The 26,020-nt window shown below is 49.7% G+C and overlaps 1 protein-coding gene across 1 annotated transcript; it reads left to right on the forward strand.

Moving 5' to 3' along the window:
- Nucleotides 1-84: 84 nt before the first annotated feature.
- Ss18l1 (SS18L1 subunit of BAF chromatin remodeling complex) lies at nucleotides 85-24,495 on the forward strand. The gene is made up of 11 exons (XM_059262066.1): nucleotides 85-263; nucleotides 9,958-10,034; nucleotides 10,838-10,922; nucleotides 12,693-12,837; nucleotides 13,424-13,621; nucleotides 16,856-17,020; nucleotides 17,369-17,470; nucleotides 18,459-18,551; nucleotides 20,809-20,928; nucleotides 21,910-22,037; nucleotides 23,447-24,495. The coding sequence occupies exons 1-11, from the start codon at nucleotides 195-197 to the stop codon at nucleotides 23,471-23,473; spliced, it is 1,209 nt and encodes a 402-aa protein (XP_059118049.1). The 5' UTR covers nucleotides 85-194; the 3' UTR covers nucleotides 23,474-24,495.
- The last annotated feature ends 1,525 nt before the right edge of the window (nucleotides 24,496-26,020 follow it).

The following is a 26,020-nucleotide window of genomic DNA, read 5'->3' on the forward strand; positions in this document are numbered from 1 at the left end:
CCCAGAGGGCAGTGGCTTAAGGCGCGGGGACGCGGGAGGCTCGGGCGCGCATTGGCGGCAGGCGGGCGGGCGAGCCCACGGCACGGCACCCCCCGCGCCCCCGCCCCCGCGCTGCGGAGAATGGGCACCTCGGGCCGCGGGGCGCAGCCGGAGAATAAACCCCAATGATCACGGGCTGAGTCCGCGCCGCCACCATGTCCGTGGCCTTCGCGTCGGCGCGGCCGAGAGGCAAAGGGGAGGTCACACAGCAGACCATCCAGAAGGTGGGAAGGGCCGCGGGGGTGCGGAGTGAAGGTGGGCGCGGGGCGCGAACAAAGCCGGGGCAGAGCCTGGCAGCTGGAGCCCTGACGGCGGCCCCGCGCGCCCCCAGGAGAGCCTGCGCCAACTTTGCCCGAGGCGCTTGCAGCGGGGGCCGGGCGGCCGCAGGGGGTGGCGACCCCGGAACGCGTCCCGCGGTGTCCTCAGAGAGCGCCCCTGGCAGCAAACGCAACAGTGCGGGACGCCGGGGCCCGCGGCCCCTCCAGCCGGGGCGGGGGCTCGTCGCGCTCCGCTGACAGCCTTGGTGGCGACGGTCGCGCGCCTTTGCGCGCAGCTTGGCGAGTGGAGAGGGGGCGCGGGCAGCCTGGAGGCGCGCCGCTGCGGCGAGCTGGCCGCTCTCGTGAGGTACTGCGGTGCCCAGCACAAAGGAACGCATCCAAAGTGTGCGTGCCATCCCCACGGCCCGCAGCGGTGTCCCGAGCTCGCTGCACGCGGTGGACCTCAGGCGAGCGCAGCCCCGCCCCCGCTCGGGTCACTGGGCATCAGCGAGCCTCGCCGCCTGCACCCAGACTTAAGACAACGGAGGTTCGTCCTGCATTCCCGTTGCATGGGTTTGGGGACATCTCTAACGAAGCTTTAAGTTTTGACGTGGACACTAGCTTTTTGCTGGTTGTCTCTCAGTTCTGAACATCTTCTATGCTCTGGCTTTTCTCAATTCGGGTTTCTTCTACAGAAGAGTGTCTGAATTACCTCGAGCCGGTCAGGTCCCCCAAGGGCATTGGCCTCTTAGTCCCTCATGACCGGAGAGGTTTGTGGGAATTTCCTCATCTTGTCACTTGTTTCCCATATCCTCCTCATGTCCTGCTCCTTAGGAATATAATGGTTGTCGCAATTGGCAAGCCGGAGCCAGCTTTGAGCAGGGGAGATTATTGGAGCAGAGCAGAAATACAGGTTTTCAAGTGTGGGTTTTTATCGACTTTGTGAAAGCCGTGGGATGCCATAGTGTTCCAGGCACTGTTCAAGGCTTTATAGATCTTATCATGCTCAACTATTTTCGAAGTGATTTAGTGAAGGAAACTGAAGCTACAGAGGCTAAGTGGTAGAGCTAGTGGTAACCTTTCCGTGATGGCTCCAGGGGCTGCTGTGGCTGTGGCCATGGGTTGGGCGCCGTGGTTGCTGGAAGGGAAGCACTACACACATTGCTAAACTCAGCGGTGTCCTGCACTCTGGCTGCTGGAGCTTGGTAGTCACTGTTTTCAAAGCAACCTTTGGCTTCAGCATTTACCCAGAATTCTGTAGTCACACCTGCTCATCAAAGCTCCTCAGTTTCTCCAAGCTAAAGTGTGTTGGAGGACCACCCCAAACGTCAGATCACAGAGAGGGGAAATTTGCTGACTTCGGTCCAGGGCAGAAACAGCCTGTGCATCTTTGGAAGTGGGTCTTCAGTTCATGCTGTCGAGGTACTTGACTTGGTAAGGCCAGCGATCCATTTACTGGCTCTGGATCCTTTACTTGGGAGTCTAGAGGGGAATGTGTCATGTACTTCCCGTGTACTTTGACCCAGCTTGATGATGTACCACTGTAATCACATTCTGAAGCCAAGAGTGGAAGATGGCAGGTTTAAGGATAGCCCTAGCTACGTGGCAAGTTCAATGGTAGCCCAAGCTATATAGCAAGACCCTGTATCAAAGCCAAGAGCGAGGGATATAACTTAGTGGTAGAGCTCTTGTCTAGCGTTCACAAAGCCCTAAACTCCACCTCTAGTGCATGTACTCCGCGCACAGGCCGTGTGTGCTAACCTGCCCGTGTTAAGATCACGGGCAAAGCCAGGGATTCCCAAGAGGATAGTGAAATCAAAGGAAGTAACAGCTCGTTCTCAGGTCCTGCTCAGCCTTCGAAGTCCCACACAAATGTCCCTCCTAATCTTCTCCCTGCAGTCCCAAGGCCACTGTAGGACTCTGAGGTATTGTTTGTGGCATGTGAGTTAGCATGTGACTGAGGTATTCATTGCTGGTCCCTAGTTTTGCATGGGACTTGGGTGCAGCTAGTACTCCCTACGTACTGTCAAATCTATGCTCTGCTGAAGCGGATGTATGAGTGTCCCGAAGTTTCCCTAGATAGCAGTCTTTATTCATTCACCTTGTCAGGGTGCGAAGGAGTGCCTGCCTACCTGCCTTCCTGCAGTCCTGAGGGAGGTTGCCTCACACCTCCTCAGCTTCTGATTAGCTGCCAAAACCTTGGGTGTCCTCGTCTGCAGAGAGGTCTCTGTTTTCCTCTTCCTGGATCTCCTTGTCTCTTTCTCTCCCTCTTAGAAGGATAATGGTAACATTAATTTGTAGATGGCCCACTTTCCAAGTTTAGGTGTTCTGTGAGGTCAGGAAATGTGAGCATGCCGTGAGTAGTCCTAGAGGTGGCCTGCATGGAGCAGGGAGTGAAGACCCAGAGCGGAAGCCTGGAGAGCTGGCCTGACCTGGAGCAGGTGACCTTGTGGTGACAGAGCACTGACACCTGAGAGAGATGTACTCCGAACTGTGCTTTGGTGAGGACAACTGGACGCCCCCTGCTGTTTCACACAACAATTACACAATAAAAGTTGCATATCTGTTGATGATTGTATTGGCTATTATTATTGGTTTTTTTTTTTTCTTTACATGCACAGGTGTGCATGCCACAGTGTACATGTAGCAGTCAGAAGGACAACTTTGTGAAATCAGTTTCTTCTTCTTGTCCGTGGGTTCCAGGGGTTGAATTCTGGTCTCTAGGCTTGCACAGCCAATCCAGTCAGGAAGGTAACTTGGCCACTTGGAAAGTTAGAGCTGTCCCCACAGTGTTGAATGGCTTGTGGAAGTTAGTTTGCTATTACAATGGTGGAATAATGGCTCTTGGGTAGCTGTTCTTGAGCAAGAGTCCTCCCTAGGAGAGCACAGAGCCTCTCTCCCCATTCCCAGGATGGGGAGGGAATGATATCCCTTCGTTACTGTCGGGAGTCCACCTTGGGGTGGGGACAGTCCTTTGGTTTCTTTGCCTTCTGTCAGGCAAGGGACCACCCTGCATGGTTCTCAACCTAAGCCCTGCGTTCCTAGGATGGAGAGAAGCAGGGATAGGGTTCTTTGGGAACCTGCTCTTCAGTGAAGCCGGACATTCCAGAGAAGGTATCTGTGGCCAAAGGCAGCTTGCCTTTACATCTGTCCCCAAGTCTAAAGGGGAGAGGCATTTGGAACAGGAGTCAGTGTCCCCTACCTGCTTACATCCCTCCCCTTTGTGAGCCTTTGGCAAGAACACCTCTGCTGTTTGGTACATGGCACTCTGCCCTAGCATGTTCCTAGATTTCTGAGCCAGTGGGCTTACATGGCACCTGTCTCTGTGCTTGGAGCCCTAGGGCCACTTCAGGAAGTCCCCAAGCTATAGGTGAGGAACGTGTTGTGTCCAGTAGGTACAATAAACGCTGGGTATGACCAGCAAATAAGGCATGGAACTGCTGTCTTGAGGCCTTAGAGTTTATTGTGTGGCATGTGAAAGAAGAATTGAAGGCCTGGAGGTGTGGGTGGTGAGGGAGAGGGACTATGGGATGCTGTGTAGAACAGGCTGTGGACAAGACCCAGTTGTGCTACTTTTCAAATCATGCTGGTTTTAAGCATGTGTATGTAGGGTCCTCTGGGCTGCAGGAGAGCAAGGCAGGGCTACTTGGGCTTCTTAGGCTTAAAATCTCTTTCATTGTTCTAGTTCCTGTGTGCTTTCTGGGCCTCAGTCTCCTGCGTTTAGAGTGAAGACGGTGCTGAGTTAAAGGCACTTGAGCATGAGAGACGAGTCAGGTCATTTCAGTGGCAAGAACTCTGTTGGAAATGGTAGAAAACTGTGTTGTAGAAGAACATTGCTTTAACTATGTAAAAAGTGTAGTATTATTTGTTTATGCTGCATTTGCTTAATTATGTAAAGATGTGTTGCTGTTTTACCTTGCCTGCCTAAGGCACCTGATTGATCTAGTAAAAAAAGCTGGGCAGCCAATAGCTAGGCAGTAGAGGGATGGGCGGGGCTGGTGGGCAGAGAGAATAAGGAGGAGGAGGAATCTGGGCTTGAGAAGACAAGGGAGAAGAGAATAAGGGAGATGCCCAAGGCCATCGAGGCAGCTGCTGGATGCAGAGTAAGACATACAGAATGAAATAAAGGTAAAAAGCCCTGAGGCAAAATGTAGATGAAGAGAAACAGGCTAAAATAATTTATAAGAGCTAGCAAGAAACGAGCCTAAGCTAAGGCTGAGCATTCATAATTAATAAGTCTCCGCCAGGCAGTGGTGGCTCATGCCTTTAATTCCAGCACTCGGGAGGCAGAGGCAGGCAGATCTCTGTGAGTTCGAGGACAGCCTGGTCTCCAAAATGAGTTCCAGGAAAGGCACAAATCTACACAGAGAACCCCTGTCTCAAAAGAAGAAGAAGAAGAAGAAGAAGAAGAAGAAGAAGAAGAAGAAGAAGAAGAAGAAGAAGAAGAAGAAGAAGTCGAAGAAGAAGAAGAAGTCGAAGAAGAAGTCGTCGTCCCCGTGTCTTTATTTGGGAGCTGGTTAGTGGCCCAAAAAAGGCCTGCTACAAAACTAGCCAGTCCAGAATTTTGTAAAGAGGCATTTTTCTGGCACACAATTCAGAGTCATCCAAACATGCTGGGTTTTTAACGCCATCTGTGTCTTTCTTCAGCGTGGAAATTCTCATGGACGCGGGATGATTTGGTTGTGCTGAGCTCTGCTAACTCAATTTTCTAAGGATCCAAAGATGTACAGGACCAGAACTGACATGTGTGTTGTCTCAGGAAGGTGGCAATATATTGTATCTGTGGTCAAGTATTTTGCTGTGTGTGTAGTCTTTGCAAACTGGACATACGTGGTAAACGTGGTTGTGAGACTACAAGGCTGTACCTCCCACGTGTCCTGCCTGCCTGTGCTTTTGGGACTGCTTTGAAGCTCACACGGCCAATTCACATCTTCTGCAGTGGGGTGAACGTCACATTGGCTCCTAGCAGTGGGTCTGCAGCCCTCTCCTGGGAATGTCGTTAGGTTAGTTATCAGCCTTCTAGAAATATCCTCAGATCATGGACCTCTGTAGTGGGCAGTGCCTCGGTTATTTTTCTCCTTGCCTGATAGGAAGCAACTTAAGAGGTTAAAGAGGCTATTTCTGCTTACAGTTTAAGGGTTCAGCCATCATGGCAGGGGAGCCATGGTGGCAGGAGCTGGAGGCAGCTGGTCATATTGTTTCCATAGCCTGTTCAAGGCACTTGTGAGCTCCCTGAGTGGGTGCTAGGAATTGAACTTAGGTCCACTGCAAGATGAATATACCCTCTCAATCTCTGTGCCATCTCTCCAGCCCTATTGTTTTGTTTTGATTTTTGACCAGGCCTAGAACCCACTATGTAGACCAGGTTAGCCTTCAACTTTTGACACCCTTCCTGCCTTCCAAGTGGTGGTGTTACAGGTGCACACTACCATGCCCAGCTTTTCTTTTGTTTTCACTAATATTTTTCAAGAGCTTATTTTGTGTGTGTGGGGGGGGGTCGGGGTCCCTGTGGTTTCTACTACATTTAGTATGCCTGTGCATGGGTGCCGTGGCAGAGAACAATTTGTGGGAGTCAGTTCTCTGTAGCATGATCCTAATTAGTCTTAATAATAAAAACCCAGAGTCAAATATCGGGGTAAAAGCTGAAAGGTCAGAGAAGCAAAGGAGCAGCCACAGTCACCTCTTACCTCTCCAAATCCTCAGACCAAAAAGGCCGAGATCCTCTCTGTGCCCTGCCTTGTCACTTCCTCTCTCTGCCCAGCCATATCACTTCCTGTCTCCTGTCTGTGCAGACCTCTATGGTTAGCTAGTGGCTAGCTCCACCCTCTGGTCTCCAGGCAAGCTTTATTTGTCAGAACACAGTCACAGCAGTTCTCTTCTTCCACAGTATGGGTCCCAGGGACTGAACTCAGGTCATGAGTTTGGGGGCATGTACCTTCACCCTCTGAGTCATCCTCCCAGCCCCTGTGTTAATATTGTTTGTTTGTGTTATGTTTTGGTTTTTTGAGCAATATATGTCTCTGCCTCGTGAGTGCTGGGATTGAAGGTGTGAGCGACCACCACCCTGCTTTTTTTAAGATTGATTTATTTATGTATAAGTACTCCGTCTACATTTATTCCTGCAGGCCAGAAAAGGCCACCAGATCCCATCATGGAAGGTTTTGAGCTGCCCTTTGGCTGCTGGGAACTGAACTCAGGACCTCTGGAAGAGCAGCCAGTGCTGTTAACCACTGAGCCATCTCTCCAGCCCTGTTTTTTGTTTTTCCAGACAGGGTTTCTCTGTGTATTCCTGGCTGTCCTGGAACTGTGTAGACCAGGCTGGCCTCTAACTCACAGAGTTTCGCCTGCCTCTGCCTCCCGAGTGCTGGGATTAAGGTGTGCGCCACTACGACAGGCTGAAAGACATTTAAGGAATTGCTCAGCATCCTTAGTCATCAGGGAGATACAAAGCAAAACAACTCTGTGATACCACCTTACACCTGTCAGAATGGCTGAGATCAAAAACACTGCAGACAGCTTATGTTGGAGAGGATGTGGAGCAGGGGAACACTCCTCATTGTTGGTGGTAATGCAAACTTGTACAGCCACTATGGAAATCAGTGTGGCGGTTTCTCAGAAAATTGGGAATCAATCTTCCTCAAGACCCAACTATACCACTCTTGTGTTAATTTTAAATAGTCTATTATCTTTCATCTGTATAGTAACTTGTTTTTATAGTTGTGATTTGAATATAGGTGTGTTTTTTTTTTCTTTATAATCTTGGTTGCTCCAAGTATTGGGCATTGAGAAGCAGTGCAGGAGATTAGACTGGACCAGACTGAAGTTCTACATGTTACGCAGATAGATGCTCTACCCCTGGCCTCATTCCTGGCCTTTGGTATTAGTGTTTGCCCCTCAGACAACAGGCTTCCTCCATAGGCTGATGCTGGCCATCATGGGTTTGCCCTGTAGAGACTGGGGACAGGGCCGGAGGTTCCGTAGTCCTCACTGTGGGGTACTCTCTGCCTTCCTCCTTTCCATAGACACTCCAGGAGTTCTTTCTCCCATCCCTGCCAGGATGCAGTTAAGGAACAGTCCTGCCTTGAGCCTCTTGGGACTTACCCAGGGTGGCTCTACATATAGCTGGTTGAGATCCAGTGCCTTGGCGACCGCAGTTCAGTTCCTTCCTATTTTTGCTTTTCTCTCTAAAATCCACAACTGCCAGCTCATGTTCTGTTCTCACTGTCCTTGGAATTGTATACCATGCTTGTCCCCTGCAGGCAGATCTGTAAGGGTCTGGAGCTCTCAGCATGTGTCTGTGTCTGCATCCTGTCTTTCCTGTGAATGTTTGGTTTTGGTTTTTGGTTTTGGTTTTGGTTTTTCAAGACAGGATTTCTCTGTGTAACAGCTCTGACTGTCCTAAAACTCACTTTGTTCACCAAGCTGGCTTCAAATTTAGAGATCTGTCTGCCTCGAGTGCCTCCTTGAGTACTGGGATTAAAGACGTGCACCACCGTGCCCAACTTCCTGTGAATGGTGGTTTTTGTTTTGGTTGTTGTTTTTGTTTGTTTTTGTTTGTTTTTCCGAGACAGGGTTTCTCTGTGTAACAGCCCTGGCTGTCCTGGAACTCTCTTTGTAGACCAGGCTGGCCTCGAACTCACTGAGATCCACCTGCCTCTGCTTCCTAAGTGCTTGGGATTAAAGGCATGCACCACTACTGCCCGGCTCCTGTAAATGTTTTTAAACTAAGCAAGCCAGCACCTCATTTGCTGTTTTGAGAAGGCATGGGCTAGAGATTTTGCTCAGCAATTAAGAGCATGCACTGCCCTTGCATGGGCTCTAAATTCAGTTCCTAGCACCCTCATTGGGCAGCTCACAACCACCTGTAACTCCTCTAGGGGATCTGACCCTCCTTTTCTGGCTTCTGTGGGTACCTGCACACGTGTCTGCACACACCAACACACAAGCAAACACATAACTAAGAACAAAATCTTAAAACGTGGTAACAGTCCAGTGGTTTCCTCATGTGTATAAATGCTAGGTACCGTGGAATGCAGCACTGTCCCACCTCGTGGCTTGCCCGTAATATAGTGGTGCTGTCACTGACCTTTCTGTGTCTTCCTTGTGGCTGATGCTGACATCCTAGACATGCTGTGTGGGGGCTTACTTTGTATCCTTGGAGAGAGCCATTCCTTGAGATTGGGGAGTTGAAGAAGAGGATGCTGGGAGCCTTGTGTTGAGGGGGGCGGGGGCGGCGCGGTGTGCATCAGAGGTTTGTTCTTCATGTAACCTGGGGAAAGTCCTTCCCTAAATGTTAGGTCACTCTTAGCAGCTTCTGTGCGGCAGTGCCCCCTGGTGGGCATGGTGGGCACTGAGTCCAGGATAGGTTGTCACCTGGAGGTGTTTTAACCAGCAAAGGAGCAGGGCAGGAGAGACCACCCTGAAGCTGTACAGGCTGAGGGGTGGTGCTGGGAGCTAGACTCAGGCAGGAAGCAGTTCAGGGACCCATGCTGCAAAGTAGAGGGAGGGCAGCCGGCAGCCTGAAGGAACAGGCCAAGTATGTGTTTCGGTGAAGGTAAGGGCCTGCCTGTTGTGAGCAATTGATCAAAAGCCCTGTGTGGCACAGGAAGTAGCGGGTGAGCCAGGCTTCCTCCCCCAGGAAGACTGGTCACTCCAGGTAGAAGATGACTCAACACTACCTGCGGGTCGTCCTCTGCCCACTGGCTTGGCACACTTCTTCCCCTGTCCCCTCCCACCTCTCCCTCTGCACTTCTCAAGGGGACTGTCAACTTGTAGGAGGCTCTTGTATACCATACCTGCCCATAAGCTTGGCGTGTCCCCTGCACCCCCAGGCATGCCCAGTGTCCCTGAAGTCCCACTCAGTGCTACTGGTCACTGAAGCCAGCACATGCTAGAGCAGATGCACCAACCCTGGGGTCTATGAAGGTCAGACCCTCGAATTACTGGTTTTGGGAGGAGTGTTAGGCTCTCTTACAGATACATCAGCGACATCCAAGACACCTTGAGAGCTCAGCCCAGTGCCTTCCAATCTTGCCGCCTGTACAGTATCTGACCAGTTCCATATCGTGCTGAGTGCTGAGTGTAGGCTGTAGCTGGTGGCGTGAGGACCGACTTCCTACTCTTTGAAACTGAGCTTCTAGCCTGTGCAACAGTCCTGGGTGCCCACGGTCCATCTCCGACATGTTCATGTCTGGCCATTCATTCACCCATCACTCACTGAGATTGTTTTCAAATGTAGACCCTGTATCACGTGTAAGACAGTCTGGAAACATTGCTGATCTCTGCAGACTGCAGCCTGGGCTTTCTGTGACACTTCTCGTGTTGTGCTCAGGGCTGGAGGAGATCCAGAGGGTGAGGTTGTAGATCAAGCCCATGGTTCCCTCGTCAGTCGCCTTGGTGTTTTGCCTTCTCTGTGAATCTGTAGCGCCTCCTACTAGCCACGATGTCCCCTTGGCTTCCCTCACTGACCCAGGCTGAACATAGCCTACCGAGATCTAAGCTGCCTCTTGTGCAGTTGTGATGTGAGGGTCTGTGGCACTCTCTAGGTAGGGGCCTGGGACCTGGAGTGAGTGTCCCCAACACACTCCCCAAGGATCCTGGCATCCTAGGTGTGAACCAGCTGCTGTGTGACTGGCGTGTGTCCTGCTTCCCTCCCTTTCAGATGCTGGATGAGAACCACCATCTGATCCAGTGCATCCTGGACTACCAGAGCAAGGGCAAGACGGCCGAGTGCACTCAGTAAGTAACGATGCCAGCCCAAGACCCAGCCCTCCCTTGGTCTCTATGACACTGCCTTCTCCGTGCTCTGGGAAAGTTTCCTTGAGTACGGACGGAGCAGAGTGAGGTCACATGTAATCCTGAGGGTACAAGTGCGGTGGGAACCCTCACTATTAGGGCTTGGGGTAAAGAGGGAAGGAGTTTCCACAGCCTCCATCCATGGGACCAGAAGCAGACCCAACCAGGAGACAGCTTGTGCCTCTGTGTGGGCAAAGTACCTCAGACCTCTGTCTCACCTTCATGAGGGGTCTTGAGACTCCTGGGTATCAAGTGTGCATGGCCCAGGTCCCCACCTGGTGCATCTTGTCTGAGAGACCTGAGGCCTTGCTTGGTGTGATGTGTGGGTGAGATGTGGGTCAGGGTCCTCAGTCCCCTGTTTCCTTATAGGGCTCTTCAGGCTATCGGCTGCTATGGAGTTAGCCTGATGTCTGACTTTGGAGCAGGGCTCTGTTCCTGTCTTCTTTAGGCCTCTCCTCCTTTCCCATTGACCTAGTACCACCTTCCTCTTGGCTCACATCTCAGGGTCTTCCCAGGGTTCAGTCATGGAACAGGAGCCTGCTTGGGACCTGGCTGGACCTGTTCCCTGCCTACCCCTTTCCTGGACTGTGGAGAGCTGCAGCTGCCTATTTCCAGCCTGGCCTGAGTGTCCTTGGGGCCAGTGTCCTGCTGGAGTTTGGCTGGAGGTCAAGGCTCACTTGGGTAGACTGTGCTTCTACCTTGGGCATGGCAGCTTGTCCTGCTTCACCTGTGTGCTTCTCGCACAGGTACCAGCAGATCCTGCACCGGAACCTGGTCTACCTGGCCACCATAGCAGACTCCAACCAGAATATGCAGTCGCTGCTTCCTGCGGTAGGTTCTGCAACCAGCTTCTGGGTGTGTCATCTCAGTTAGTCAGGGGACCAACAGCAACCCAGTACTATTAGGCATCAGAAATTAGGGGTTCTGAAAACCCCCCATCACATGACTAGACAGGTAGAATTGGGTCTTTGACTGCTTAGTGTGGGGAAGTGACCCCAGAACCAGCCCTAGGAATGTTATCAGTGTCGTGATGGACAGGAGGGAGCTTTTCGCCTTTATTGTAAACACTTCTTTCTGTTTGCTTTCTGTTTTTGTGGTGCTGAGGCTTGAATGCCGGGCTTCATACATTTTAAGCCCCTCCAAATGGTGTGAGTGGTTCCAGTGCGTGTGAGTCCATTACCAGGACTTAAAAAAAAAAAAAAAAAAAAAAAAAAGTCTTTTTTGGTGCATGCCTTAATCCTAGCGCTTGGGATGCTGAGGTAGTAGGACTGCTGTCAGTTTGAAGCTGGACTGGGCCGTATATTGAGTACCAAGCTAGCTGAAGCTACACAGTATGAACCCTGGCTTAAAAATAAAAGAAAGAAGGGTTGGGGATTTAGCTCAGTGGTAGAGTGCTTGCCTAGCAAGCACAAGGCCCTGGGTTCGGTCCTCAGCTCCGGAAAATAAAAAATTTAAATAAATAAATAGATAGGTAGATAGATAAAAGAGCTGGGCGGTGGTGGTGGTGGTGGTGGTGTGGTGCACGCCTTTAATCCCAGCACTTGGGAGGCAGAGACAGGTGGATCTCTGTGAGTTTGAGGCCAGCCTGGTCTACAAAGTGAGTTTCTGAATAGCCAGGGCTATTACACAGAGAAACTCTGTCTCAAAAAACCAAAAAGAAAAAAAAAAAGAAAGTTGAGAGGAAAAAAATCTCCAATGCAGCCATGTTCCAGATGTTAGCATAAATATTTTACTGTCTGTTTGATTTTCTGTAAATGCATTTTCCCCTAATTAAATTTTTACTGTGAAGTTGGATCGTGTGCCTGTGGCCAAGTGAGGTAACCCCAGGATGACCACGGCTGACTACAAGGTGCCAGGGCAGACGTGTTTTCAAGAATGGCTCACCCCTAATACCACTGTTTCCTGGGAAAGTGGAGGCATTATAAGTGGCATTATACCTTGGTCGGCTGTGATGTCAGTCAAGTGCTCCTGCAGATATCAGCTGGTCCTGCTGGACACTCCCCTTCTCATTTTCAGTACTGGGGGTTGAACCTGGAGCTTTGTGCATATGAAGCTATGTCCTCAGTTGTCTTTTACTTCTTAAAAATAAGTTTTAGTTTTAGGATCTAACTATTTTGCCCAGACAGAACTTGAACTTACGCTGTAGGCAAGCCTTGAACTTGCCATCCTCCTGCCTCCACCTCTTGGCTGAGATTATAGGGCTGCAGTACCAGGCCTGGTTGGGGGGGGGGGGGCTCCCTTTCTTGGCTAGGTACAGATAGCATGTGTATGCAAACCTTTGGAACCACTGTTTGATCTAGGGAAGGAGCCATCTCCCTTCTACACCTTACGTTTAACTGAGGGGTGGAGGATTAGAGGGGAGGGGACACAGGAAATAAAAGTGCAGGAAGCCAGCTTGTGCAGGGCCTGGGTCGTTGATGAGATGTGGACAGAGACACTTGGCCAACTGATTTATGTTCTGAATGTCATGTTTGTTTGGTCTCTGTCTTAGCCCAGTACCCCTGCTGGCAAGTAGCTGTGCAGTTCTTATGTCCCTGGGGTGGCTCTTGGTGCCCGTTCTCTGAGTTAACTGTCCTGTCCCAACCTTCCTGTCGTCTACAGCCACCAACACAGAACATGAACCTGGGCCCGGGAGCACTGAGTCAGAGCGGTTCCAGCCAGGGCCTGCATCCCCAGGGCAGCCTCAGCGACGCCATCAGCACAGGCCTGCCCCCTGCCTCCCTCATGCAGGGCCAGATCGGTAACGGTGAGCAGGTTTGCTGCAGCAATGTCACCAAGGTAGCCATAGGTGGCTGGCTACAGTGACAGCCTACACCCAGCAGAGCTGGCGTAGTGCCTTCCTGGCCTGGCCTGTGCCCACCTTTGTCCCACCGTCTGGCCACAGGGACTCTGCTAAGCCTAAGTGTATGTAGGGGTTGAATAAATATGCAGAGGACATCAAGTGGACTTCAAGTGCCCCAGTTCTGCTTGACTCCATCCGCTTAACGTACAGACATGTGCTTCTGTGTGGATTCCCTAGAATGAAGGTGTGGGTGGTGGTTGTGGTGGTGGTTGTCGTGGTGGTTGTGGTGGTGATGGTAGTTGTGGTGGTGGTGGTGGTGGTTGTGGTTTTGGTGATGCTGCTGCTGTTGCTGCAGTATAAGAACTAATAACTACGGGGGCTCTCAGTAACCGTGACACATGGTGTGTGTCTGTTCATTCATCACTTACTTCATCAGTGTTACTGACCAGGGATTAACTTCCTCCTCAAAAAGGGAACTTGGGTGTCTTTACCTTGAGGTGGTTACCTGGCCTCCAGTGCCTGACACTCCCTTTCCTACCCCTCCCGGCAGGTCCAAACCACGTGTCCATGCAGCAGACGGCTCAGAGCACACTGCCCACAACCTCCATGAGCATGTCAGGCAGTGGTCATGGTACTGGGCCTGGCTACAGCCACTCGGGACCCACCTCACAGAGCGTTCCCATGCAAGGCCAAGGTGCCATCAGCAACTATGTATCTCGGACCAACATCAACATGCAGTCCAACCCAGGTACTGCCCCTCCCCCTGCCCCACAGCCCTGGCCAGCTCCTAAACCCTAGCAAAGTCAGGCAGCTTGTCTGTGTGGCCCCTAAGGGGCAGCCCGCCTGGCGGGTGCTGTGACGCTTCCCTAGGTGTTTCCACCAGGCCAGGTTGGTGGATACACAGGGACTCAGCCCTGAGTGGTTTCTCAGAGGCCTCAGGAATTCCAAGGAAAGGGTGCCGTTGGCTGTGGGACTTGGAAGAACACTGGTCTCAGATGAGGTATAGCAGTTCCCCACACAGGGGACCCCTGGCAAAATCCAGAAGTAGGAAAGATGAAGGGTCACAAATGCTAAGCTAGAGGTCCAGGCCTTTCAGCAGAGCAGCAGCCCCAGATCTAGGCTGTCTGTGATGGTGGGTGCTAATCATGAAGTACCTGGGACATGGCAGGTCCCAATCTAGATGTTCTCTGAGCATCACAGACAGGAATGTTACAAAACAAGATGGAGTGTCTCCTAGTCTCTTTTTTTTTTTTTTTTTTCGGGGGGGGGGGGGTTTCTGGAACTCACTTTGTAGATCAGGCTGGCTTCGAACTCACAGAGTTCAAACTTTGCAGATTTATTTTTACAAACACATTGTTAGAGTGTTTATTGAAGATCACTTCACTTTTTTGGTTTTGCAGGAGAGGGTTTTGTAGCTAGAGTTTTCCTGCCTGGCCCACGGTCAGGGCAAATCTCTCTCACCTGTCAGTCCCACAGCCACTCAGACCCAACCAAGTAAACATAGAGACTTATATTGGTTACAAACTGTATGGCCGTGGCAGGCTTCTTGCTAACTGTTCTTACAGCTTAAATTAATCCATTTCTATTAATCTATACCTTGCCACATGGCTCGTGGCTTACCGGCATCTTCACACGCGGCTTGTCATGGTGGCAACTGGCAGTGTCTCCCTCTCAGCCTTCCACTTCCCAGAATTCTTCTCCTTGTCCCGCCTATACTTCCTGCCTAGCCAATGGCCAATCAGTGATTTATTTACTGACCAATCAGCAACACACTTGACATACAGACCATCCCACAGCACTTCCCCTTTTCTTTTCTTAAAAAGGAAGGTTTTAACCTTTGCATATCTCCAAAGTCAGCTTGGTATATTTGGGAATTTGGGCGTAGTTTCTCTTACTACTTTCTGCTGGAGGGGGGCGCTGTATCTTATGGGGACACAAAGAATATTTTAGGATTATGGAGTAGTCCATGAGGGTGTATTGTCTGAGCCAGTTGCCTTGAAATGGTTCTGGATGTTGGATCATCTGGGCCGTGGTGTCATTGGAGACCTTTCAGGTGGTCTTGGCTGGTCAAACCTGATGTGTCTTAATCTGGAACAAATCCATAGCCTCTGGCTTTCTGTGAAAACAAAAGCAGAGCCTCCTTTCCAAAGCAACATATCTTTACATCCAAATTTTGAAGTCAAGGTACCTTTAAAATATACATTTTGGCATAACTCAACAGCTTTTGTAATCAAATGTTTTTCTTCAGTTACGAATATCAAAGAGAACATAATCCAGATTCTCTGTGTGGTAGCCATCTTTACGTGGCTTATTTTTTTATATTAGCTTGAGCCTATTGCTTTAAACTGCAGCCTTCTAAGCCTGAAACGGCACTGGCGCTATGGCTGCTGGCTCCACCCACTTTAGCTTCCCAACATGGCGGTGGTACGTTTTCCGCCAGCTTTGGGAGCCATCAACTCTCAGAAATAGTGGGTCTATGCTTCGATCAAAGCAGCATGTAGCCCAGAAACCTCTTTTTTTTTTTTTTTTTTTTTTTTTTTTGTACTAGCAAAGGCTAAATCCACCACACAGCTTAATGTGCCACTTGCAGAGGCCTCATTCCCGCCATACTGCAGGTCGAGCATACACGCCAGGAACCCGCCATAGTGGCTCAAACATGCAGGCTGCCGCTAACTTAAAAGAGACAACTAGGAGCTGTTTTTAGCTCCGTTTTAGAATCTTTTTTTTTTTTTTTTCAGTTTTTAGGTGGAAACTCTTGCCCCACGTTGGGCGCCATTTGTAGCTAGAGTTTTCCTGCCTGGCCCACGGTCAGGGCAAATCTCTCTCACCTGCCAGTCCCACAGCCACTCAGACCCAACCAAGTAAACACCGAGACTTATATTGGTTACAAACTGTATGGCCGTGGCAGGCTTCTTGCTAACTGTTCTTACAGCTTAAATTAATCCATTTCTATTAATCTATACCTTGCCACATGGCTCGTGGCTTACCGGCATCTTCACACGCGGCTTGTCATGGTGGCGGCTGGCAGTGTCTCCCTCTCAGCCTTCCACTTCCCAGAATTCTTCTCCTTGTCCCGCCTATACTTCCTGCCTAGCCAATGGCCAATCAGTGATTTATTTACTGACCAATCAGCAACACACTTGACATACAGACCATCCCACAGCAGGGTTTTTCTGTGTAGCCCTGGCTGTCCTAGAATTCGCTCTGTAGACCAGGCTGGCCTCGAACTCACAGAGTGCCAGGATTAAAGGCATCACCACTGCCACCCGGCTTGTTTTACTTTTTCAATATGGTACTAGAAGCTTTTCTTTTTCTTTCTTTCTTCCTTTTTTCCCCCAGTGCTGGGGACTGAACACAGGACCTCATGCATGTAAGGCAGGGCTCTACTAGTGAGCTACATCCCTCACTAAATTGCCTTGGCTGGCTTTGAACTTGGAATCTTCTTTCCTCCATCTCCTGAGTAGCCAGAGTGATAGGCGTGCTCCACCAGGCCTGGCTTTCTACAAACTCTAAAACAAGTGGATCCTGTTTCATTTCTGTTGGGTAGTGCCGTTCCCCTGAGTTCTGAGCAGTGTGAGGACAGGCCAGCAGACAGGCAGGTGCAGTCTACAGTAGCTGTAGGGCCACCGCTCAAGAAGTGAGGAGGGGACACTGACTCATTCAGGACAGGTCCTGGGAACAAGGAAGGACAGGATTCTAGTTTCTTTGCTCGGGAGCTGTGGGGCCTGAGAACCCACATTGTCTTGCCCAGTGCCTCTTTTCTGTGTTAGCCAAACATGAGTACTAACAGCTGAGGTCTGACCTCATGCCAGGGCATAGATGCAGTTCACATTGTTAGAGGTATGACTTGGAATCCAAAAGCCCTGTCTTACATGAACATGGGAAATGATAATGGAGTAACATTAGGAGGGAGTGAGGTTTGCAGGTGAAAGAGCCCCCCCTCCCCTCAGGCTTATTTTGGGGTCTCTGTCTCATCACACAGTCTCCATGATGCACCAGCAGGCAGCCACATCCCACTACAACTCAGCACAGGGCGGGAGCCAGCATTACCAGGGCCAGGCGCCCATTGCCATGATGGGCCAGGGTGGCCAAGGGAGCAGCATGATGGGACAGCGGCCCATGGCACCCTACCGACCCTCCCAGCAAGGTAAGGCTGAGGCCTCCTTCAGCCCATGGTGAAGAGCCAGTGGTCTGTCTCCTCACAAGGGCCATAATGTTTGTTCCATGACATGAGCAAAGATGCTTGGCCTATAGGTGCAATGGGAACCGCGTGAGTATCTGATGTTGGGGGCTGAGGGACAGGTGGTTGTTGTTCCGATTCCAGAGTATTTGGGCAGCTGGGTTAAGAGGAGAGGGAGGACTGGTATTTGAATGGTCCTGGGTGTCTTCCTCCCGTGAGCAAGGCTGCTTAGCATGGTTTTGCCACTGAACCAGGTATGTGAGCATGTCTCACCCACTGCCTGCTGGTCCTGAGTGTCTGCTCACATCCCCACAGGCTCTTCTCAGCAGTACCTAGGCCAGGAGGAGTACTACAGCGAACAGTACAGCCACAGCCAGGGTGCTGCAGAGCCCATGAGTCAACAGTACTACCCAGACGGTAAGACATGCTTCTGGCAACTCCTTGTTGATCTGCTCTTCAGACCTAACATCCTTGTGTCCTGCCAGCAAAGCACCCCAAGTCCCCTCAGCTTGAGCACATTGGGGCATGATTGAGGCTGGTCTCTGACAAGAATATCTTCTGCCTTAGGACACCATCCACCTCTTTGGGTTTTTCTGCTTCCCTTTCCCAGAAGGTAGTAGGAGTTTGAGCTGGGTAGAGCCACCCATTACTGACAGGTGTGTTTATCATGGTGGGTCATAACATCCAGCCTCCTGCCCTCACTTCTGCAAATTGTCACCTTTAAGTAGATTTGTGAAAGTGGCATTTAAAGTGATCTTAAATACTGGGTATTGTAGCCCATGCCTATATTCCCAGCTCTTCGGTGGCTGAAGCAGGAAGATTAAGAATTTGAAGCCAGCTGGGCTACAACAGGAGACCCTGTCTCAATAAATATCTTTCTTAAATGTATATTTTGAGAGAGAACAGTGGAAGTCTCTGGGAGAACTCCTAGCCAGGGCCCTGGTGTAAGCCATAGCATGAGATAGGGTGCATGTCTGGGATTGGGGAATAAGAGCAGGATAGGTGGCTGAGACAAGTCTTGTAGCAAGCCGTGATGCCTGGTGTGAGATGGTAGCATGTTCCAAAGGCCTTTTCATGGTCACAGCACCACTACCCAGGAAGCCCCAGAAGTTGGACAGATATGGGAGAGAGCAGCCAGTGCTGTAAAGAAGGCTTGATTCTCTCTATAAGCCTCACAGTCCAGTGATGGAGATGCAGTGATTGGAGCAGCCTCACAGTGATGGTGATGTCTGCGTTTGAGAGAGAGAGAGAAAGACAGACAGACAGACAGACAAAACAGAGAGGCTTAGAGAGGTGGGCTCTGCCTCATCCCCTGGCCTGGACTCACTGCTGCAGAGCCCAGTTGTCCCCCAGGACCTAGCCAAGGAGACAGCTCCATTGACAGTAAGGCCCCTGTTTCTTGCAGGCCACGGTGACTACGCCTACCAGCAATCGTCTTACACAGAGCAGAGCTACGACCGCTCGTTTGAGGATTCCACACAGCACTACTATGAGGGGGGTAAGGAGTATTGGTGGGGACACGTGCTGGGCCCCGTTGTAAACACAGCACAGGCACAGCAGTTGATACTACACTCCTAGGGCCAGCAGTGCTGGCCCCCAGTCTCACCCGTCACTGATGGCAGTAGATAGCCGGTGTAGGTGTGCGAGGTTGGGGTTTGCCAGGCTCTGCACTGGGACTTCACTTCACCTGTATGTTTGGGAAACAGGACAGGGTTTGTCTGACCATGCTGAGGGTGTTGCTGCTGGGGGACAAACACTGCCATCCCTCCAGCCGAGTGGCCCATGAGCCCAGTAGGTTTGCTTCTGTAAGGGGCTTGTGTCCGCAGCATGGAGAGACCCGTGGTGGTGCTGTAGGAACAGGGAGAGGGACAGCTGTGTGTCCATCTCTGGTGTAAATATGCCCATCCTGGCTGACAGGCGTCACCAATGGGATGCCACAGAACGGGAAGTGAGAGGAGATACACAGGTCCTAAGCAGGTTGAGAGTCATAGATTCACAGGACTTAGCAGACACACACTCACATTAATTATAAGAAAAGATTTATTTCTGTCCTTTATTTATGTGTTGTATGTACGTATTCATTCACCCTCACAGGTGGTGTTCTCAGAGACTAGAAGAGGGTGTTGTAGCTCCTGGAGTTGGAGTTACAGGTGGTTGTGAACCACCTAATGGTGTTCTGGGAACCAAACTTGGGTCTTCTGGAAGAATAGCCACACGCTCTTTAACCTCTGAGTCATTGCTCCCGAAGTATTTCTTAATAATTAACTTTTAACTTTTACTATCTTAGAATAACTCTGTAAGAAAGAAACACAGAGAGGTGTCTGTGTATAATACACTGACACACAGTCTGTACTGATTGAGCCCACAGTTTTGAAACTTCTACCTGCCTGATCACAACTTCAGACTTGATTGTAGGCGGAAGTTTCTGCTCCGCCAACAACTTCCAAATATCCAGCATCCACTTCCCAAATTACTACACAGATGCTTATATGAATTATAACTGCTGGGCCACTAGCTCAGGTTTATTACTGACTAGCTCTTACACTTAAGTTAACCCATAATTCTTATCTATGTTTAGCCATGTGGCTTGGTACCTTTTCTCAGTCGACATCCTCATCTTGCTTCCTCTGTGTCTGGCCGGCAACTCCTAACTCCAGCCTTCCTCTTCCCTCTTAGTTTGGTCGCCCGCCTATGCTTCCTGCCTGGCTACTGGCCAATCAGCATTTTCATACCAATTCGAGTGACAATCTTTACAGTGTACAGGAGCATTATCCCACAGCACTTGATTTTCACCATCTGCATTCATTTTCCTGTTTTATTCCTTTAAAACCAAACACACAGTAGGTGGAACAATCCCCTCAGTCCTCTGCTGTGGCCTGCTTGTTAATGTCCGACCTCCAGGGCTGCAGTGACGGAATAGCATCAGGCTTTCACTGCCTCCTAGCTCTGGAGGCCTGAGATCTGAGGTCAAGGTGTCTGCAGACCCACCTTCTGCCAGCTCAGGGCGGGTCTGCTGCAGGCCTCTCCAGCATCTGCTGGCTGCCATCAGTCTGGCTGTCTCTTGGCTTGGAGAAACATGCTGCAGTCTCCACCTGCATTATCCTGTGGCCTTGGTGCATCGGCTCACGATTCCCTCACTTCGCACAGACCCATCCCTGGCCTCCACTGAAGGGATCCTTTGGGACTGTGTCTTATTTTCCTTGTTTCTGGGATGAAACACCCGACAAAAGCCGCTTAAGGAAGGGCTTGCTTTGGCTCGCAGTTTGAAGGACAGTCCATGGTGGAAGGAGCCTGAGGCAGCTGGTCACATGACTTCTGCAGTCAGGAAGTGAAGAGGGATGAACACCACTTTCTCCTCTTTATTCAGTCTGGGACCCTAGTCCCTGACATGGTGTCACCCACATTCACTTAAACTTTTCAAGAAACACCTTCAGAGACACGCTCAGGTGTGTCTCCTAGGTGGTTCTGAATCCAGTCACATTGACAATTAGGATCAACCATGTGGAGTAGAACTTGATAGTTCAGTGCATGGTACTATTGTTAGCCTTTATCTTAGCAGCTATATCACCCATTGTGTATTATCTGGCTTTTCATTTGTATCTTCTGAAAAGACAAAAATGTAGTGTGATATTTGAGCCATTGTGGAAACATATTGCCTCTGGAGACATGGTGCGAGGATTCCATGGCTATCCTGTGGGTGACAGGGAGCCCTGTGCACCGCCCTGAAATGAGACTGTGCCCCCTTCTTCCTTCAGGAAACTCCCAGTACAGTCAGCAGCAGACTGGGTACCAGCAGGGCTCAGCGCAGCAGCAGACCTACTCCCAGCAGCAGTACCCCAACCAGCAGAGCTATCCGGGGCAGCAGCAAGGCTATGGTAAGAAGGACAGTGTGTCTTCTCACAGAGGGCCCTCGGGGCCTGCTATGTCCTGCGTGCATTGTAATGTTGTCATTCAGGCAGATATTTAGTAAGCTTATTTTGGCATAGGTGTTAGTTTTTGGAGAGGTTGGGGGATTGTGCACAGGGTTCCCGAGTACCCAGTACCCTGCCTTCCTGTGTCTAAGATCATCAGCTACGTCAGTACAGTGGTTACAGTTCAGAAGCCAGCAGTGGGGCTGAAGAGATGGCTCGGCTGTTAAGAACACTTAATTTTCTTGCAGAGGATCTGTATTTGGTTCTCAGCACCCATATGGTAGCTCCCAACTGACTGAAACTCCAGTGCCAGGGGAGATCCGACTCCTCTCTTCTGGCCTCTGCTTGATGCATGCGGTCTGCAGACATGCATGCAGGAAGAAAGAAAAACAGCACTGGGCAGTAGCTTACAGGCTACAGCCATGTAGCATTAAAAGCCTGCCTAGTGTTCACTAGGGGCTGGACTGTGGTTCCATGGTAGAGTCCTGCCATCTGTGATGATCTGTGTTCAGTCCCCAGCACCACACACACACACACACACACACACACACACACACACACACACACACACACAGATGTGCTTTATCAATCCTTTCCTGAGCCTTCAACTTAGTTTTCATAGGAAGTCTGACATTTCTTTTCTGCCTGAGTTTAAGGTTTTGCTTTACTCGGTCCACCATAACTGACTCCAGATGGTTCTGGAATAGCCCTTCACGCACTTCTGCAAGGTGGCAGCCCTAGTGTGCTGGGGACAGACCCTCAGTGTCCTATATGTATATGGCCATAGTCCCAAGTCCTCCCAGGACTGTCAGAGATGGCAAGCTGAGTTGTAGCACTCTTATAGTACAGGCTTTGCCCACCAAAGGATAGGTACCTGGTGTCTGGATGTTCACAAGCTTGGAAACCTGGTTGTGATTGTCTTGACAGCCTCTGTTGTCTTCACAGGCCCTGCCCAGGGAGCCCCCTCACAGTACTCGAGCTACCAGCAAGGCCAAGGTCAACAGTATGGAAGCTACAGAGCATCGCAGACGGGACCTTCTGCCCAGCAGCAGCGGCCTTACGGCTATGAGCAGGCAAGCTTTCTGGATGTTTCTGAAAGTACTGTCTGCCAAGTGTCATGTGAGGCATGGCAAGGATCTCTCTTACGGTCCTGAGGAATAATAGGAGAAGGGACCGATTAGCTTCCAGGACAGCAGCAGTGTGCAACCACTGGGGCTACAGTTGCTAGGATGGTCTTGATGACACAGATACCTCTTTCCCAGAGGCCAAAAAAGAACATCTCAAGAATTTGTGGACCAACAAGTGGCATGCTAACTTAGTTGTAGACTGAATGGTCATGACTACACTTGCCTCCAGAGAAGCCACAGTAGGGACATCTCAGGGAAAAGTGTCCTCACTTCAGACCTTTAATGCAGCCTGTAAGAGTTTTAGCTGTGGGTCTCAAGGTCCCAACCCAGTCAGTTGGCTGATGGACCTAGGCAAGTACACAGCAAGCTGCTGTGTATAGTCTGTTTCCTAGTGTCCCTGGCCACTACCCATAGATGCCAGTCTCTTCCCAACTCTGTTCCCCAGTTTTGAGGACTACAAATAGCTTCAGGCACCACCATAAATCCCTGTGGGAAGAACTAGCTGGGCTGAGGGTAACCAACTAACTAACACTGAGTTAGACTTACTCTATGCAGAGGTGCTGCCTGCCCTGGCAATTGTACTCAGGGCCTGCTGTGCCCTCTGCTTCACCCACCTGGGTTCAGGTCCCAGAGCCCCATCAGCTTGGCTCTGCATTGACTCTTCACTGTGGGCTCCCAGGAGTCCTTCTTTGCCAGCTGTGGAGAAAGGAAGCTGGGGTGGGGTTGAGTGCCTATGTCCTTCAGGACAACAGTCTTCAGGAGATTCTTCCTCTGGGTGCAGGATTCTGTTAGCTTCCGACCCTGCAGTCATGCTGATTCAAGCTCCAATTCTCTCTTCTTCAGATTTGCATTGACTGATTCTGTTAACCGGGTCACTCTAACCATTTCCTAAAAGTGGGACCTGGTGCTGGCACCAGCCTTCCTGCCCCATCAGTCACTGAAGGAGCTCAGGGCACAGGACTCCCTTCCTGGAGGGTCGGTGCGATGTCTGCTTAGGCACATGGCTAGGCCTACCTCCCAGAGAGCCCAGTGCATCCCTGGGAGCACACTGCTGTCTTCACAGGCATTGCCTGTGAGTAGAGCTGATAAAAATAAGTCAGGTCAAATAAATGATTGTTGAAACTGGGGAATAAGGTGGGGGAGTGACTGTCAGGCTGAAATATGACACTTCTGGATTAGAGAAGTGCTGCCTCTCTCTCCCTTGGTGGATTTTGGCAGACTGTTAGCTACTTGCTTTTGAGGTCACTTTCTACCCATCCAGGGTTCTGGCTATGGGAAGAAGCTTCTTGCCACTTGAGTGTAGACCCTGCCACTCAGGACTGAGGGGGTGTAATCTATGTTTTGTTCTCTTTTAGGGCCAGTATGGAAATTACCAGCAATAAGGGACAAGCGTTGTCTTTGGACCCTTCACAGTAGTATGTTCTGGACAAGCCAGTGGCAGTCCTGATGAGTCATGACATATTGGTTACCCTGCGCCCAATGCCATGTCTGCACGTGAAGCAGGCTCATTTCATGCTGGGTATGATGCCAAGCGTGCACTACTGGCCGTGATGGTGTGACATATTTGGTGCTGTGTAAAGTATTGTATATCGATACGATGGAGAGGTTGTCCTGTTTGTGTCCCTCACCCCCTCCTCGATGTTCTTAGCTAGGTTTGGGGGTCATAGTGCCATCACATGTTCTGTGGCCAGTGGTGAGACAGTATCTAAAAGACCATGGTCCGTGTTAACCGTGAACAGACCCAGTGTGCCCCCCTCTCACCTCTGTTGCAAAGTGGACTATAAATGTTTCTTTAACTGGCTGCACATAGCTTGACACACATACGTACAACCCTGGGTGGCCATCTTCCTGTGCCTAGATGAGGCTTGGGGACACCTTCTGTGTCTTGGGCTAGTTTCTTGTGTCACTGTAACAAAGAAAATGTGCTTCATGTGGAGAGACCGTGAGCTGTCCTCTCCAGAACTCACCCACTGCCTGTGTCTGTCCACTCCCTGTGATCCCAAAAGTGTGTGGCTTTTTATTAGACAATGAAGAGGGGTCAGTGACTCTATTCTGAGGAAACGTGTCCATGAGGGCAGTGTGAGAGCAACCCACCCTAGGGAGGGCAGTGTTCTGCAGAGCGAGGCTCGCTGTCTGCCAGCTGCATTGTGAGTAGTGTGGCTTTGCCCTTGTTTATTTGATGACATGTCAAGGATTTGAGTATGCCCAGTCCTAAACTTCAAGAGAACTGGAAGTACTGATGCTAAATTTTACAAGTGCAGATTGTTAAGCAAGCGTTCCTTTGCATTTAGGGAAATCTGAAATCCACACCGTATTTTTAACAAATCGAAATAACTTTATTATGTTATTTTAAATGAAAAGTACAAGTTTTATATAGTGAATTTAGTGGGGTTTTTTCTTTTTTTTTTTTTTTTCATTACATCCCTAGAATGTTCAATCTCATTTTAATTCTGTGTAAAACATGAGAAACAGCCTTTTTGGAAAGGTACGATCAAAGGGAAATACCACATATAATGTAGCACTGGCATTTCTCAGCTTTTATTCGGACAATAATAATCATATTACTATGAAAGGGGGGGGAACCTTCAAGATAAGTGCTGGTGTAATTCTAAGAATAACCAAGAAGATACAAAAAACAACAAAAAACCCAAGGATCCAGGGCCTGGTGCATCAGGCCTAACCAGCTTTTGTTTTGTGTTTTTAGATAAGGTCTTGAGTAGCCCAGACTGGCCTCAAACTCACTGTATAGCTAAGGCTGACCTTAAGTTCATGATCCCCCTGCCTCCACTTCCCGAGTCCTGAGACTTCAGACATGCACCACACCTGGCTCTACTGTGTCAGTCGATAGTTTCTCAAATATGAAACTCACCTGTAGTTCAGTGGGTGAGGATGTACAAGGCACTTTTGTGGGTTTTACTTGAATTCATCTTGACAGCCTTGCTGGGAAAAACAGAGCAAGGACTCTCCTGCAGAACTGATACCAACAAATGCAGGCATGTATGTCTTGTAGGCATAGGGTTTAGGAAACCCTTAACACTGTCAAGGGCTGACCATGTGACGGTATTACCTTTACAGAAATGAGTTTCTGATCGCTAAGTGACAAGTATTAGCAACTTCATTTTAGGGGGTCATCTCTTTTGCTCCTTTCTTTTCTGGAAATTTTTATAAAACTAGTCTACAAGCTCAATTGGGGCCTAAAATTTCCCATTGAAAATGTCGAAACATTTTAAGTAACTGTGAAAATGGTTTTTATTCCTTGCCAATCTGGGAATATGCCTTTTATGTGTGTGTGTGCATGTGTGTTTGCGTGTGTGCGTGTATGTGTGTGTTAAGTGCTGTATTAGTATGTGTGTATGTGTATGTTAAGCGCTGTATTAGTGTGTGTGCATATAAGTGCTGTATTAATACTTTTTGAAAGAAAAGGACACTTAAAAAATGTATCACCCCAAAACTTCAATCTGAAATGTCTTACATTAAGAATTTCTTGAATGTTGTGTATATATTTTTAAAAGCACTTTGTGAAATAGTTTGTACATTTATTTCCTAATTTATACATGATTTTGGTGTTAATATATTTAATGATTAATAATAATGTTTATTTAATGTTTTGTTCATTTTATGTAATTTTTGTGGGGAAAAGTGATGCCAGCAGTTCTTTTTCATTGACTGTATTATAGCTTCTGTAACATGAATGTTTGGAAAGTCCTAGGCTGAAATGAACCCCTTCCTGCAGGTGTGGTTGACTGTGCTTTGTTTTTTATGACTCCTTACGGAAGGCCAGAAAAGATGAAAAGGGAGATTTGGAAATCGCTGCTCATTCTTCTTCCTGTTTCCCAACATCCGTCCAACACTTGGTGAACTTGACCAGTGATGATTGAGGTTTTCAGATGTGCTGACAATTACCTGCTGCTTGGCAGAAGCCCGGAGTC

This window comes from Peromyscus eremicus, chromosome 4, assembly GCF_949786415.1.
Source record: "Peromyscus eremicus chromosome 4, PerEre_H2_v1, whole genome shotgun sequence".
Lineage (NCBI taxonomy): Eukaryota > Metazoa > Chordata > Mammalia > Rodentia > Cricetidae > Peromyscus > Peromyscus eremicus.